General features: G+C 41.7%; 1 protein-coding gene across 1 annotated transcript; it reads left to right on the forward strand.

Annotated features, from left to right (window-relative positions):
- Positions 1-9,679: 9,679 nt before the first annotated feature.
- On the forward strand, positions 9,680-14,020 carry LOC111261087 (toll-like receptor 6). The gene has a single exon (XM_022834309.2). It carries the CDS (start codon positions 9,781-9,783, stop codon positions 12,847-12,849), a length of 3,069 nt encoding a protein of 1,022 aa, XP_022690044.2. The 5' UTR covers positions 9,680-9,780; the 3' UTR covers positions 12,850-14,020.
- Positions 14,021-16,973: the final 2,953 nt, after the last annotated feature.

Below are 16,973 nucleotides of genomic sequence, written 5' to 3' on the forward strand. Positions count from 1 at the left end.
ATAGGTGTGGGCGAAGCGGCGTTCAATTAATACAGTAACAAAGCTTGAAATGGGCCGAACGGATCGACGGGGCGCATACGGATAGTGAAGGACAGACCAGCGTAGATGAACGGCGTCATTTCATTAGCTCTTCAAATAAGATTCGTAAAAAACATTCTTTTTTCATTATGTGTACTTTGAGCAATGATTCTAGCGGAAGGATTGCCAGTTATGTCGCTGTTGTCACGAGCCCGTCTTCGAAAAGAAAAAAATTGGCAACCAAATCGCTTTAACGGGCGTAAACAAAAGGACCCATGTAGATTTAGTCGACTACGCTGATTCCGGGATAGCCAAGTTCGAGTGGCAAGCCAAAAGAAGCTCAACAAAAAAAGCGTTTATTAAAACGTTACCTTCACTAAACGCGTTTGCTAATTAGGAAAGCTAAAAGCAGCGACTGTAACTATGTGGCCGGTGGTCAGCTACGTACGAGGTAAGGCGCGTTCTTCTTCTAACGAATTATATGACGCTGGTAATGACGCTTATAATAAATTGGACGACGATAATGAGCAAGTCTCTAAATATGCCTTTGCTAGCTCAAGAGTGAGCGGAAATCATTGTAGCAGGTTGACAATGGTCAGGGAAACAGGATCCGTTTTGGTAGTTAGCACTGGCACATTTTACACTGCGTATCTATAAACTAGGAAAATCACCCTAGAATATTAGAAATTGGTCTAACAAACGAAGCGACAGTCACCATCGGTGCTTTAATTTGACATAATCAGCCTTTATCGATAAACATAATCGCAGCAGAAAGCATTATCGACTGCAACCATGTGCGGTCGGCAATTTACCTAAACACTCGCTCTTGGCCAAATCCTGTAGCGAGACTAAAAACTGGTTTCCTTTTATGTATCCATTAATGTTAAACTTTATGAAAGAAGGCACAGTTATTCAACAACGCCAATCACCATACTATATGTAGAAACGAGGTAGCGATGTCTACGAGAACTCTATATAGGGATGTGAGAAGAAGCACCTGAGTATTACAAGCGTCCAGCGATAACGTCGTGACCTTCCGGTAGACTTCTAATTACACTTGAACTATATAGCAAGCATTTTTTTAAGGGTTCCTTTTTAACACATAATCGATAATTTTTTTACACTGATACTCGCTTTTTTGGTCAACAAAGTTCCGAAAATATTTTCATTCATGGGGGTACAGATCGATGCCGTAAAATCCACGTCAGAAGGCCAATAAAAGCAAAACGCTAGCTTCGTATCCGACCCATGTCCTCTTAAGAAACGCATGTTTTTAATTGTGATGAGACTATAGTTGTACTTTTCACTTTTATCTTTGTCCTATGGTAGATTTTATGAAAGCTTACAACACAGATTGTTCAAAGTGAGTATGTCCAGTCTGGCAGGCCGAATTAAAACGTTTTACCACAAAGCAACTAATAGTATCATAAGTTGAACCAATCGGTCCTATCAAAGCACTGAAGTTATCTGGAACGAAACAATTACGTTCTAATATTCGGACAAATTTATATACTCTTGAATATGAAACGCTATTATATAGAACATAAAAATTGTTCGCTCAAACTATTTCATTGCCCATATGTCGTAACATTATTTCTGATATTGTAGGGTTAAGTAAAATTTTTCATCCATTCGCTGCTAAATCGCGGTAAGATGTCCATATCGCCTCTCCATGCTTCGAGTTTTACGCCATTCCATCAGACGGACGGCTAGCTGGCGAAACAAAGTCTATCTATGCCCGCCTTCGAACCTTGACCATAACGTGTCCCTGAAATTAGCAGAAAAATACGTTACTCATTACGACGTCATAGTACAATGTAAGTTTTTAATTACAACCGGAGTTACGCCATGTTGCATGAATAGGTAATCCGAACAAGGTAAGACAAGGACCACTTCATTACACGACACATCTTTAGAAATTAATGATATTGGGGCTGGAGAAACGCAAACGGTCGCTGGGCAGTAAATAAAAAAAGAAACTGAAGCTTGAGGGAGAATAAAGGAACTGAATTGCATAATATAATAATGAATTGTACACAAGCTGTGGACCTTGATATTTTGTTATTGAACGCATGCGTTTATGTTTGTAGTTTGTAGTCTACTGATGTTAGTGCTATTTTCAATGCTACCTAGCTGGCCGCGAAGGGTAACGCGGCTCAAAATTCTCAGGAGCGACTTTCTGTCAAACAGGGGATGTTTTCGTTTTAGATATTTGTTTGATCATAGGATGACCGTACTCCTTCCTACAGACTGCCGGAGGCTATCAATCATTAAGATTATCACTACTCTAGTGGATACTTTGAGACGTCTCGTAAGCTACCGTTTACTATAAAACATGTCTATCTAACAAGGAATTACTTTACATGCAGATAGCGATCTCGGCGCTCACATGCTGCTGAAAAAGATGTTCAGATAGGTAGACAAGCATTACATTTGACAAGAAAACAGCGATAGAGTAGTTTCGATCCTATTGTTCTCGATTCGGGCTGCGTAAGTATCACGGCGTAAGCTGAACTGAGCCGGCTTTTTTCTCCTCTAATTCTGACATTTCTAAACTCCTGAAGAGTTCTGCGCAAGTAAACTGGCTTTCGCAGTTATTTTACTCTACTACTAACCATTCATATGTAGTGCGTGAAAAGCAGAAACACAGCGCATGTTTGTTGTATCTCTCTATTTGAAGATTAATGAGCATCCCTGTCCTTTAATGAGGGGAGCCCGATCATAAGTGCCGGCCTCGTCGGCTTGCTTTGTGCCTCCGCAGTACAGCGTACTTGACCGCAGTAATGAGCATCTAGAGATGCGCGCGAACTATTTAAAATCGGTAGGGAGAGACAGAAACCTTATTTCAAGAATCAGTTTCGCTTTTCTTCGTCGACGAGTATCTGCTCATGTTTCTGAGCAGTTTATAGCTATGGGGGAGGAAAGCGTTGCCCTGAATTGTGATTCTTTTAGACATCGCAACATTCGGCTGCTTTACGATTAGCCATTAGTGATCTCCTTTTCCTGACAAACGCGGTGATCAAGAACGTGTTTTTTCTTTCGATTGATTAAATAAGAAGCCATTTACTTGACGCATCGATGGAGAATTCGGTTTAGAACATAAACTGGGCTAAACTTACAGATGCAGATGTGCAAAATAAGCCGTCTGTTGTAGGACCCAGAAACTTTCTTCGACCAACGAAAACCCTAATGACTGTTCAGGGATCCTTTTCTCTAAAAGGAATCATTTCGATAACCATGTTCGGCAAAACTGAATCCTCTTAAACTATCTCATTCAAGAACTTCTTCGTAAACTTTCAATCGAATAATAGCCCTGATAAAACACTTGAAATAGTTCCGCATCACATAGCCCGTTCCCCCTATGCTTCAAACCAAAGAAATACTTGATAGGCCTCCTTAGTCGCTGAACTATACTAAGGACATTTGTAATTAGACAAAAAATCCCAAATAGGCTTTAGCAAACTTAGATCATTATTGTCGAGCCGTCATGATCTATGCAACCTAAATGTTGTTACGTAAAGCAATCATATTGATGTCCCTAGTTCTACAGTAAAACTTGATCGAGTGATATAGAAATCGAGAGGATATGTTTCGTAGATAATTTAGCTACATTTTTTTCGCATTCATTAAATGTTTAACAGTATAAATGAAGTGGCTTAAAACATATCTGGATTGGGTTGGGCGTGATCCTCAGACCCCCGTTTGATGATCAGCGAACGACTACGTTAAGGGTCTCTTAGTTTGAGCATCCGCCGGCATTGCTGTCGTTGTACGTGAAACTGAGCGTTCATTATGAAGTACTATGACAACGGCAGCTGTATCTGGCAAAGTGGATTTCCTGCTTGAAGCGAATGGTGCACTGAACGAATCATTGGGTGAGAAATTAACTCTTTAGATAGACTGATGGGTTCGATAGGAAAAATACATGCACTTCTAGGTTTAGTGCACATATCGAAAGGTTGACACAGCTTAGCGCTGGCTATAATAACAAAAAATCCCTCCTTGTACAACCCTGCGCCAGCGCTTTCACCGTTTTGATGACTCGAACATTAATAGGTGGGGTCGACATTGCAAAATGTCTAGGTTCCTGAACCTCGATTACTACAGTCTTTGTCCCAGTTCCCCCAAAAGATCTATATACCGAACTATACCGAGCCATGCCGCTGATATAGTAGGTGACTCGTGCGAATCTGCCGTAATGATCCATAACGTCAGGTTTTCATTTGGAAGGAAGGGAACATAGGGAAAGCACTCATATATTTTGTATCGGTTCGTGGAAACCTCTCGTCAGGCCAGCTTCTCCTGTAATGTGACCATGAGTGGATATGGATACATATACCGCCAGAGTGTGGTGTCCGGTCAAACAATAGTGGAAGATGCTCTGTCTTACGGCCGTCGTCTTCGTATATTGCGTTCGCATGAGGTGATTTCCTGTTATGTAATAACCACATTCGACATGTTGATCTTGGAGGCTGTGAGATGTGCAAGTACGTTTCGTCTCTATTCATGTAAAGCCCCACTCTCCCACTTGCGGCCACCCTGGTATGGCCCCATCGATTGTTCCAGTGAATTAACAAAGCCGACTATATAGGATCTGCTTAACAAAGCAAGAAAAGAGAGCATGCGAGCTTCGAAAAATTCAGTGGTCAACTATGATATGGGAACGACGATGCAATGCTCGGTGCTCCATGCCTTCTCATAGCTACGATGGCGTCGTATGCAATGTACTGCTCATTGTAAAAAACACACTTTTCTAATGCGTTATTTTTTGTTATAGCGTTTCCTTTCCACTAATCTTTAGGCGAGGTCACGTTGCAGAGGAACGCCGCATTCCCGGAAGTATAGCAGGGAACCGATACCCCGCGCCCCGATAACCTGTTATCAGATCGCACACAGAGCCCCTCTACTAAGTTGGCCCGATCATTTTAAGAAAGAAACGTGAAGCATAGCTGCATCTTGTCTAGTTGAACATTCTGGCTTGTTTTGTGGTTTGTGGATGGGTGAAAAGGCGAGCGTTTGTATGAAACGCGGTAGAATGTTTTGATGTTTTAGAGTCGAAAGGGACGAAAATCGAACGGACGAAAAACGGGATCGACGAGAATCGAAACATCGAATTTGCCTCACAAGAAAGTCGAAGACCTGTGATTAGCGGAAATGTTTAGGGGGTGGCTTTTTGACGTTATTCGAAACGTTCTAGCGACTGGTTCTTGGCAGTGGCTTTTTGTGAGCTTTTTCTAGAAGTAATTAGTTCCGTGCTACTCTATAGGTTCTATGTGCATGTTCTCTAAAAGGGAGAAGGGGCGTCGACGAAAACATCTGTTGTATCTAGTTACTTCCTGATTCTGTTATAAAGTTATAAAGCGCACTCGTGCGTGAGTTGAAATACAGCTTATCCTGACGGTTGTTTACTCTTAAGTTTGCATTCGTGATACACGATGTCATAGTCAAGGACAATCAAACTAGATAAAATTATGTACTGCAAGACTGTCGCTTTAAACGTCTCTATCGGGACATCTTTTCTATGAAGGCACTCACCTATCTTCTATATTCACGGATTTTTCACTGATTCAACAGTTATTGGACGTTACCTGTTGAGAAATGAGTTAATGAATTGTAAGACACTTCCTATCTTTAATTATCTCAATTATTATTATTTTAATTATTCAATTGACTTCAAAGCGATCTCTAGATTTCTCACTGCGCATACGATTGGTGCATCCCGTCAGGGAAATCACACGTATCCGATTTATAAAATATAGCAAGCCTTTTTGCCTTATGTCGCTTTAAAAATAGCAGTGTTTCGTTATGATGACTGGCGTCGTCTTTAACAAGGCGACGGCCTGCCAGTGATTACACCAAATAGCATCTCTCATTAGTTCGACCTTTTACATGGAGAGACCGTGTGTGATGAGATTGTGAATAGCACCAATTGATTGAAAAGCTAGATTAGCAATTGTGAGTCTTTATCCAAAGATGTCTAAACGGCAGATTCGTCGATAACAATTGATTAACCGGAGAAATGATCAAAACATTTGTTCTCTATTATATGTGAGTACTAATAGCTCGCGCATGCCTCATTCGTTTCGAAAAGTCAGCTTTTGACTAATCTGATCTCACAGCATACTACATGTACGCTCTCCCTCCTCTTCGAATATCAGAGCTGACAAGGACAAAGGACGCTCCTTGAGCAATTTTCCATCCGGTCCTCGTGGTCAATTGGGCAATCAATATTTACTGGTGAAACTATCCGTGCGTGATTCAGAACTAAAAATTAACTACAACAAATATTCGATAACTGCAAACTAAACTATATCCAGAGAACTTATCTAGGGCATTGTTTGAAACATACGATTGCCTCTGCTAAGACGACACTGCTTTAGTATGATATGATTCACTGGAACAATAAAAAAAAATAGTTATTTAATAAGGCTCGCAGCGGCCAGGAAATTTTCAGCCTTACCAACTAATCTGTTTGACCATATTTTACAGATATTTCGAAACACTTTTGGCTAGAAATACGTTTAAGGTTTAAAATACCTCTATTCGAGCACGCATGGACGTCGACTTACAGGGTAATCTACGTTTACGTTGTCGATAGAGGTTTTCGATATCGCTGGACCTCAACTGCTAAATGGTCTCTTGTACTGCGGAACGTAGAGTGGCATCTAAATGGTCATCGATGAGATTTTGCGGCCTACGATTCAAGTGACAGATCTGTGATCGTTATTATTGTCGTTCTAAATTACACCCAGAGAGTTAACCAATCAGCAATGATTGATGCTTTGTGAACACTTTCATCGGCTCGGTGAGCACTTTGGCCCATGGCGATGAGGTCGTTGTAATGTATCACCGAAGAGTTCATAGACAGAAGTAACGCGTACAGACATTCATGTTTAACTATGCATCATTGTCTGGTTTTTAAATTTACCGTGACGTCAGGAGAAGCAGGCCAGTTCAAAGGGTTTGCAGGTTCACCATCGTTACTTTGATATTTCGTTTCTAAGGGTCAAGCAAGTACTCGTCTTTCGCTTCTTCGTCATTGGCAAAGTAAAAAGCTTCGACCTTCATTCTTGATGTCATGATTTGACACAAATCAATTCTGGGACATCCAAATCACTTACGATCACTAGTATCGCGTTTCTGCTAGAAGCGAAGGCCTCTAGCAAAAAAAAAACACGCATGTAGAAAACAATTGGAGTTTTAATTGCGACGATGGCGAAGGATTAGCGTTCAGAATGCAGCTCGTTCTATAAGTGCTCGGAGGTCACCACTAAAAACAGCAACGAGAACAAAAGTTGCTGTCGAGGTCGCCGAGAGTTTGGTGAAGCTGCGAGATCCAGCCTGTGTTAGGTGCTACGCAGTCAATAGCATAGTTTGGCAAAATTGAGACGAGACGTGTTTATACTCAGTGAAGGCCAGATTTGGTTTTTATGCTTTACTAGACTCGCGTAATATGGGGGTTTAGTTGGTAAACTGTTGGTACTGATTGGGATATTGTGAGTACACTCTAAGGGGACTGACATGATCTAAGGTAGGTATATTTGTTGTTATGTAGATCCTTTATCTCGATCATGCCATTTGTCCTGGGATACGTAGCTATTTTCAAGCGTTCGCCTATCAAAAAATGTTTGTTATTCCTGGTACAATAGCTTTTCAGACCATGTTTGCCCCACTGGAACAAACCCATTTTAGATGAATGCGGACACATTGTTGTAGATGTTTTTCGTGAATACCTGCAAAAGTTTTATCAATTCGACGAGATGTTATATAGCGACAACTGTATCGGACGTGGTGCACGCCCCTTTCATAGCGCTATAATTAAATACGGTTCCGAAAATGGCGCGGCCACACCGGTCAGCTATACTAACTCTCTTGAATCTGCATTGTAAAAGTACTTATTTGCAATCGTTTGTTCGAATCCTGACGATGACGAACCACAGGATCGCCGTCCTGTCGACAGGCAGAATAGCGAAACCAACGTTTCTACAAGCTTATGATTGGCATCATGATGAAGGCCGCGGAAATGCGTTAGGCCGGTAAGGCGGTGACGATTCCATGGATACAGAGCTGCTTTTCGGTGGAACAGAAAGAACAAAGGATAGAACTACCTCAATAGAAGATGAAATAACAAAAATTCACAAGCGTAGACGCATCTATTAATCCTGCAGCGATAACACTAGGGCTTTCATCGATAATCGATGGCGAAGTCCTCCTAATATCTCCCGATCTGATGCAACGTTATCGCGAAGCGATAATCGTCGATTTCTACAGAAGATCCGTACGCATTTCGCGGTTTCTGCTACAAGAACAGTCTGTAGGCGGCTTTGATTCGTCGAAGCTAGGCAAAAAACTAGATGAAGAAAAAACAGTTGTAACCTACAACAAAACGAGCGTCATACACGAGCTAAATAAATAAAAGAATAAACATTTTGCTCTCTTCGCATCCAACCCGCATCACACGACACTCTCTCTCTCGCTCGCTCGCTCTCTCTCACTTTTTCATCTGTCTATTTATCTACCTATCTGTTTCTCTCTCCCTTGAGGGGTCCGGTGGATACTTCGCGGCTGAAGCCAATGTGCGATGAAAAAGAGACTTCTGGGTCGTTTGTGTAAGGTACAAAGGATATCCATATTTCATTTTATTACATTAAAACATTTACGATCTGATCAATTAGTCTCCTTGCATTGATGACTAAATAGATTTTTTTCCTTATTTAAACTGCCAGCTTCAGCTAACTAAAAAAAGAAAGCTACTTATAGCAAAGAGTGGTTAAAACTTCCCAGTGTCGAATCGTTCTATCCTTTCACCTCTCAAACAGCGGGTAGCTTATCACCCTCTCCCTGACGGACGGTGGGTGGTGTGAGCTCTTTCCCTATTTTGGGCGCCATCCGAAGGGAGAGGGCTGGGGGGATTTTGAGCGTTGCTTTGTCGTTCAGTTTCTGTTTCAGTAACGTTACTCTCACAGGAGAGGCGAAAAGTTACCGGAAAAAACTCAGACAGTCGTATCAAGTTGTTGAAACTATGAGAAAATGATGATCTCTCAAGGTGATTTGTTCGAAATTTTAACTCCTTAAAAGAGAAGTATGACATGATTCGACAGAGCAAAATAAAGCCTTCGACGCGACAGGATGTAACATGAACATTAAGATCACCGGATGAATATCGTCTGAAAAACTACGTTCGTTTTCAGATACGGATTTCGTTTCATTGTCTGTGCGTGAAGTAATCTGTGTTGCGACATGAGTTCTACAAGCGTTCGGAGCATCAGGCTGGCGATGTTATACTGCCAGTTCTGGGCTATAATTGTTGCGTCTGCGAACACGGCTTATATCAGCCCTGAAGACTGTTCTTGGAAGGTAATGCCTGAAACAAAAGATATTTCAATGACCTGCAACGTGTGTACGTTGCAGGGCGGATCAAATCCGACAAATTTTTCACTGATCATGCCTCGCCTAATGGTAAAACTTACCGTTAAGTGCGATGACGATTTGCTCAAAGGCGAGATGGTGAACAGTTCATTTAAACATCTGCGCCATTTGCAAGTTCTTAATATCGAAAGGTGCAAGTTGGAGTCGTTACCTTCAGAAGCGTTCGTCGGTCTCTCGAATTTAAAGAACCTTACGATAAAGACATTTAATTCACCGGCGGATAATTGGTCACTGCGCCTGTCGCCTGCGAGCCTTAAACCCCTCGAAAAAATCGAATGCATAGATCTTAGTGAAAACAGTATCGAGGAGTTACCTGAAGAATTATTGTGTGGCATGGACCAACTGCGATTTCTGAATCTCACGAGGAACAGGTTCATTAGCGTAGCTAGTACCGGATTTTCTCACTCGAAAGGCCAATGTAGTCTCGGCGTTGAAGTTTTGGACATGACGCACAATAACCTTCGAATTTTATCAGAGCACAGCTTTGTTGCTCTGACCAATCTCAGGGAATTATATTTAAGCTATAATCAAATTATTAGGGTTGAGTTTAGCGCTTTTTTCGGCTTAGTTTATATAAAGTATCTCGATTTGGCACACAACCAATTGGTGGCGTTACCAAGCTCTCTATTTCAGTCGACGCCACGTATATCGAAGTTATATTTGCGCAACAATTCGCTCAGTGCACTCCCGCCCGGATTGTTAGCTAGACTTAGGGAAATCACAGTGCTTGACCTTGCTCATAATCAGCTCTCATCATTGGAATGGCTTGAATCAGAGGCTCCTTCGAGCCTGACTCATCTGGATCTTAGCTATAACCGTCTTACACGGATCCATTCTAACGCGTTTCGCTCCGTCATCAATATTCAAACTTTGCTCCTGCAGAATAATCTGATAGACTTCATCGAAGATAGCACATTTAGCAAACTTGAAAATCTACACGCCCTAATGTTAGGCTTCAATCGTCTTAAAACGGTTAGCGCTGATTTATTTATGGGACTCACAGCCATCGCTGTGTTACATCTGGAAAATAATCGCCTCAAAGAAATAGACGATTACGCCTTTAAGAATAACTCCATTATCCAGGAACTCAACTTGTCCGGCAACAACCTAGAAGAGGTTCCTAGAGCTGTCTCATCACTTAAACGACTGCATTCGCTTGATCTGTCGGAAAATGAAATCGTAGATGTAACAGATGCACCGTATCAAGGTTTAGGCCATCTCCACGCGCTCAACCTAATGGCCAACAGAATTAGGAGCATCAATCGACGTAGTTTTTATAATATAGCGACGGTGCGTAACCTTAACCTAGCACGGAATCGTATTCGAAATATTGAACAGGATACGTTTAACGCCATTTCTGGACTTCATTTTCTTCGTCTCGATTCCAACGAGATTGAGGATACAAACGGCCTATTTAACAGCCTACATGATATGATTATGCTCAATATATCCGCAAACCGACTGCGCTGGTTTGATTACGCATTAATTCCAACTGGACTTCAATGGCTGGATATCCACGACAATCAGATAGAAGCACTTGGAAACTATTTTGAGCTCGTACAGAACGTAAAGCTACGCACACTCGATGCTTCATCCAATCGGCTTACCGATATCGATACATCTTCTATACCTAACGACATTGAAGTTCTATTCCTAAACAACAACAGCATCACACGACTTCAATCATTCGCGTTTTTAGGAAAGCATAACCTGACTCGAGTAGATCTGACGAACAATCTTCTTCCAGGCGTCGAGATGGCTATGCTGCAAGTAAGTGAGGTTCCTACGCACCGGCCTTTGCCGGAGTTCGCTATTTCCAACAACCCGTATCTCTGCGATTGCCATATGGACTGGATTCAAAAGCTGCAAGTTCCTTCAAGGTTTTCAGCTAAGGAGATACGTCAGTTTCCGCGAATTATCGACATAGAAAACGTTAAGTGTAAAGCGGGTTTCGGTAAAAGCGCTTACGTTCAACCTCTAGTCAGTTTAAAACCGTCAGAATTTCTGTGTACGTACAAACGTCGCTGTGTGCCTTTGTGCCATTGCTGCGAATTTGAAAGTTGCGCCTGTGAAATAATTTGTCCGCAGAATTGTACCTGTTACCACGACCTGTCGTGGACTACCAATATTGTCGACTGCGGTTCGGGCAAACACTCCGCCGTTCCTAAACAACTTCCGTTCGCCGCGACTGAGCTTCACTTCGACGGAAATAGCATCGATACATTGACGCCGCTCGCATTTATTCATCGGGACAATATTCAAGTGATTTTAGCTAATCAATCTAATATTGTTGTAATTGAGCCGAGAACGTTTGCTAGCCTACATAAACTGCGGGTGCTACATCTAGAAGATAACCAAATAGCGGCATTACGTGGTCAGGAATTCACGAATCTCTCAAATCTACGTGAGCTTTATCTATCCAATAATCAGCTGAAGTACGTGAACAACGTCACATTCGCACAGCTGAGGAGCCTTGAGGTCCTCCATCTTGACCGAAATTACTTAGTCATGCTACCGATCTGGTCCCTCCGACGCACTGAGCACCTTATCGATCTCCGCCTAGCCCTAAATCCCTGGACGTGTAGTTGTGATTTTACGAACCCACTTGCCATTTATATTCGTGAGAGAGGTGACACTGTGAGTGACATAGCTGATATGTCCTGTGTGTATAATGAGACGATAGCGCTTCGGCTATGGGAGCTCAACGTAACTGATTGTCACAGCCTATCCAAAGCAACATCGTTGGCAAGGCAAGTTCGGTTTCTCCCTTTTGGCGACTCGCTGTTATCGACCTATATCCTCATCATTGTTCCTCTACTGCTAGCAGCCGTGCTCGTAACTGTTTTGACGTGCCGCAATCAATCAGGGGTAGGGTTACGCAGTCGATGCGGAATTCGTATGTTCTGTCATCCATCAATCGAAGAGGAAAAACTATTTGATGTGTTCGTGTCGTACAGCAAATCAGATGAAGATTTTGTGGCTGAAAAACTTGCCTCCCGACTGGAATTAGGCAAACCCATTTACCGCCTGTGTCTACATCACCGTGACCTGCCAATGACAGGACAGTATTTAAGTGAGGCCATCCGCGAGGCAGTTGAAAGTTCTCGAAAAACGATAATTGTAATATCGGAAAGCTTCCTCAAGAACGACTGGTGCGGTTACGAATTCAAGCTAGCACATTGTGACGCTCTGCACAACAATCCCCAAAAAATCATCATAATATTCGTGGGTCGAATGTGCCATAGTGAGCTGGACTTTAACATTCGGACCTGGATCAAGCACAGCACACTCCTGCAATGGGGCGAAAAAGACTTCTGGAACAAGCTTCGTTACGCGCTACCCAAAGCGCGCGAGCGGAATCCATTATGCCCCGATATAGCATCGGTAGGCATGCCTATTTGATAGCGAACATTAGCAAAGATGCCTTCAATAGCTACACAAAGAGACGCTTGTTTGTGAACGCGCGCCTATAGATCATCGATCCACAGTAGACCGATGAAATTATAAGAAAGTCATTTACACGGACCGTCTAATCAAGTCCGCTGCTAGGGTCAAGTCGTCGCAGAACAACACAGAACATTGTCAAATATCGCTGATAAAATTTTTCCACAATTAACGAGCAGTACTCAGAGGGGGGAAAGGCGTATCTATACATAGGCGTACACATAAGTATCTTGCCATTTATTAGGACCAAGTGAAACCAAACGGCTGTGACGAAGCTGATCAGTTTCTCCCTAATTTGCCAAAGCCGGGGGCTATTTTAAATGAGCAGCTTTCTTGTCTAATATAAGTGAGCATATGTACAGTACATAAAATAAATAAAGTAAATCCAATATTATACTATAGATGTTTGAAAGGTACGACAGATAGAATAGATGTACTTACTAAGAGTTGTGTAATATCTGTGATAATCGATATCGAAACGGATCCATTAATAGAGGCCGACATCAGTTACTTAAAAGCTGGCAACTCTATGAACACGGATTGACTGGTAATAGCCGAAGTCTCAGTCCAGTCTTGTTCATGTTAATAGTTGGTATGTCCCCTCTCTTTACAGAGCTTTAATTCTATAATCGAGTAATTCCACCATTTATTTTCCACGTGTAAAAGTTCTACTGTATGATATCGATGCGTATGATACTATAAAATGATCCAATGTGACTCACCATAGTAGCCCTAGAGACATAACACCGTGGTGCAGGCAGCTTGAAGCAAGTTCAACTATATACAGCTTTCTGACATGACCACCGAAGTAAAACCCAATTCTAGAACAAGTGCGGGTTTTCATTGACGGAGATTTTTATAGTTTGAGTATCTATAAAAGAAAAGTTGCCTATATGTATGTTTATTATGTTGTATAGAAGGACCTTTCCAGCACAAAGGGCTGGATAACGTAGAACATATAACAGCAGACGAACGACACACTCGGAATATGAAAGGTGTCTTCAAGCAAACGGAAAGCCGATGTAAAATGTACAAAAAATGTGTAGAGTGTAAAACGGATTAACTGTAAATAAACATTTCGTCCAGCGATGGGTGGCAAGAAGCATCCAAAGCGCAGAGACTAATATTATAGGCTATTGAACTTATTGGTAAGGGTAGTAGATATCGTTTCTATTAAGTGTTCACATTTAAATCTTAAGGTTAAATAGCTTAGATTTTCATCAAAAACAAATGGCTGCTGTGTCGAGATGTTAATTTCAGACAGAGGACACTTGCAATTTTTTGATAATTGAATATAAACAAGGTCACTTAGCTGGTCAACTTTTCTGAGCTTCGTTGACGTTGGCTGGTCTGCGGTAGCATGAAACAGTGTACTCCAATGAAGAGGACCTCGCTCGGGGTTCTTCACCGTCTTTCTGGCGCCGAAATTATAATGACCTATCATCACCATTTTTGTAATTCCGTTTGGCTGTGGATAACGTTTTTATAAAGGGTCCGAACGAAACAACGTGTTTCATTTCTTTATGAACACAGCAGACGCACTGGTGTAGCTTGAATAACCATATTCACTGAGCAGTTTAGAAGACGAAGCTCTTAGCGTTAGGCGAAACGTTCATTCCAAAATGGGTAATCATCGGGTAGTATAAGAAACAGAGCGGCAAATTAGAGGATAACAGCCGAATTTTCGCTATCTTCATACCGCTAAACGTAACCCTAAAGACCAACGTCTTAATTATTATACTGGGACACAGTTATTTGTTAGAATACTTACGCCTGCCGACGTTGGCAAGATATATGACTATCTTGGAAAATATTCGTCCTTAATTTGAAAATTGTGAAGAAGCTTTTAGAGTTGCTTTTTTCCAAGCTGTTTGGTTCCAAGTATGGAGCGTGGCTTCGAAATAGTTTAGCGTCATGACAGAAAAATGGGCCTCGTTGCTTCTAAGTCTATTTCTGGAAACCAGTTCTGTTCGATATAACTAAAGACAGATCTTTATTGACCCACTGCTAAATGCAGGGTAATTGCAGAAATAATTTTTCATTTTTAAATGCAGAAGTCTACTGGTCCCCACCGTGTCGGCCGCCAGAGACACAAGGTTTGACATTATTTCGTGTCTATTATCTCATCTATCTTAGGTGTTACAACGTAAAAACGTTTCCCCTGCCCCAAGTAGCAAGAGCCATAGCTGTCATTCTTAACTCAGTCATCATTGTTTTGTTCGGCAGTTAACTGTCACGCTGAAAAGATTCAAAGGACAGCCATTGGAACAACGTTCACAATCTTACGTTTGTGCTATGGAGGCATTTCTCATTTCAAGCTACGTTCAATGCTTCAGATAGGTACAATGATCCAGCGCGTATTTTCAATCGTTACGTCGAAAATACAGCTGCAGCTGAAACTGTAAAAACTTCTGTTAAGAAGTAGCGGCCACCTACTATCGATACTGGCGAAAGAGATGACTGCTTTCTTTCTTATTTCAAGTAAAATTCAATGAAGTTCACCTGTTCAACTTTTCTAGAGTACACGCAATGCGTTTACATGGCGACTCTATCTTATTGCTAGACTTATTTCTGCTGCACGGAATTGTTACCGCTAAAGTCATTCGCACAATAGTAACAGTCTGATCGTCGGTGTCGACGCTTAAAACGTCCGACGCGAGCAGACGCGGGCTATGCTACTTTACTACGAAGAGCTGTATATCATCGGGTGACGAATGGTCGCTGAATCTGAAAGTTGGTCACGATCTTCTTTCGTCGAGCTGCGTCTTTTTGTTCACTGGCTTAATAGCGATTACACACGTCTGTGAACGATAGTCATAATTAGAGTCCGCGCTTCGATTTTATTCCTCATAAGAAGCCACGGGAACGGTAACAGTTAAAATAGTGCTTCCAGACGTGGGCGGTTCAAAAATGTCTTACTTGCAAAACTCGCTGTACATTATGAGAAGGAATCCACAAGCGTCCAACTATTAATTAGATTCCAGAAGATAGTTTGTCGTTGTATTTTTCGTCTTCTCAGCTGTTTTATGAAGCTTTTCGACTGTGTCGACTGGCTAATAAGTAGCAGGCTAAATGAAGATATTCAAAATTTAGATTGTATTCAGGGAAGCTTTTTCTTCTGTATGCTCATTCATAGGGTAGCACAACTATCGACCAAGTTTGTCTATATCTTTTTTTTTTTTTGTTTTTTTTTTTTTACTAGAAAAATCAGCATCAGAAACTGAAAAAAAAGTGATTTATGTTGCACTTCGTAACGTTTTCCATTGCTCTCTCGTCTAGCTAAAAAAAGAATCTCAGTGTACTGTACATAGGTACAGGCAGTGAATAATATTTTTACTTTAAGACTTTGTTGCATTCCGCCGACTTTCACTTATAATATATATATACATAGAGTGTCTCGAAAAATGTTTACACAGCCTATAATAATCTCTTAAATTGCCCCCCTAATCTCTTAAAAAATCCTTGCCATTCTACGGGGTTGTCTAACTATCGAAGCATCCTGCTGCAAATGCACTCCTATCGCGATTTATTTACTTACTTGATAATTTCCATTTTTCAATTAGGTCCTGCTGCTGGATAATTTGATTACATTTTCGGGGTATGGCTTACTCTGTCCAATAGACTGATGGGATCAAGTTTGGGCTTCACTCAGTTGTGCGGAATTTTTGTGCCTTTGGCAGTTTGCGCGATTTGTATGTTCGAGTTTGAGGAAATTGAAAATGCGAAAAGTAATTGCTCGATCTTCACCTTACATATAGCATCGATGTGTTCGCCATAGCCGTCGTTTAGGCATTTCAATACCGCGTTCAGACATGAGAAGTCCAACGCTTTCGTGGACATTCTGTTCTTATCCAGTTCGCCTGGTGATATAATCATGGGCTTGAGATCAATTTCAACGGCCGGGTGGCATAGCGTGTACCCATCTCGACTCATAAATAAGCCCAGAAGCCGAAGAGAGGCTTGTAAGGCTGGGGCATTCAGGCAGGTCGTCCAGTGATCTGTTACTCGTCGTGTTATTTCTGCTGAGAAGCGCCGTTTGTAGAAAAACAGATCCGTCTCATATTCACGAGAAGAGCTAGGAC

Source organism: Varroa jacobsoni, unplaced genomic scaffold (assembly GCF_002532875.2).
Source record: "Varroa jacobsoni isolate VJ856 unplaced genomic scaffold, vjacob_1.0 scaffold_517, whole genome shotgun sequence".
Taxonomy (NCBI): domain Eukaryota; kingdom Metazoa; phylum Arthropoda; class Arachnida; order Mesostigmata; family Varroidae; genus Varroa; species Varroa jacobsoni.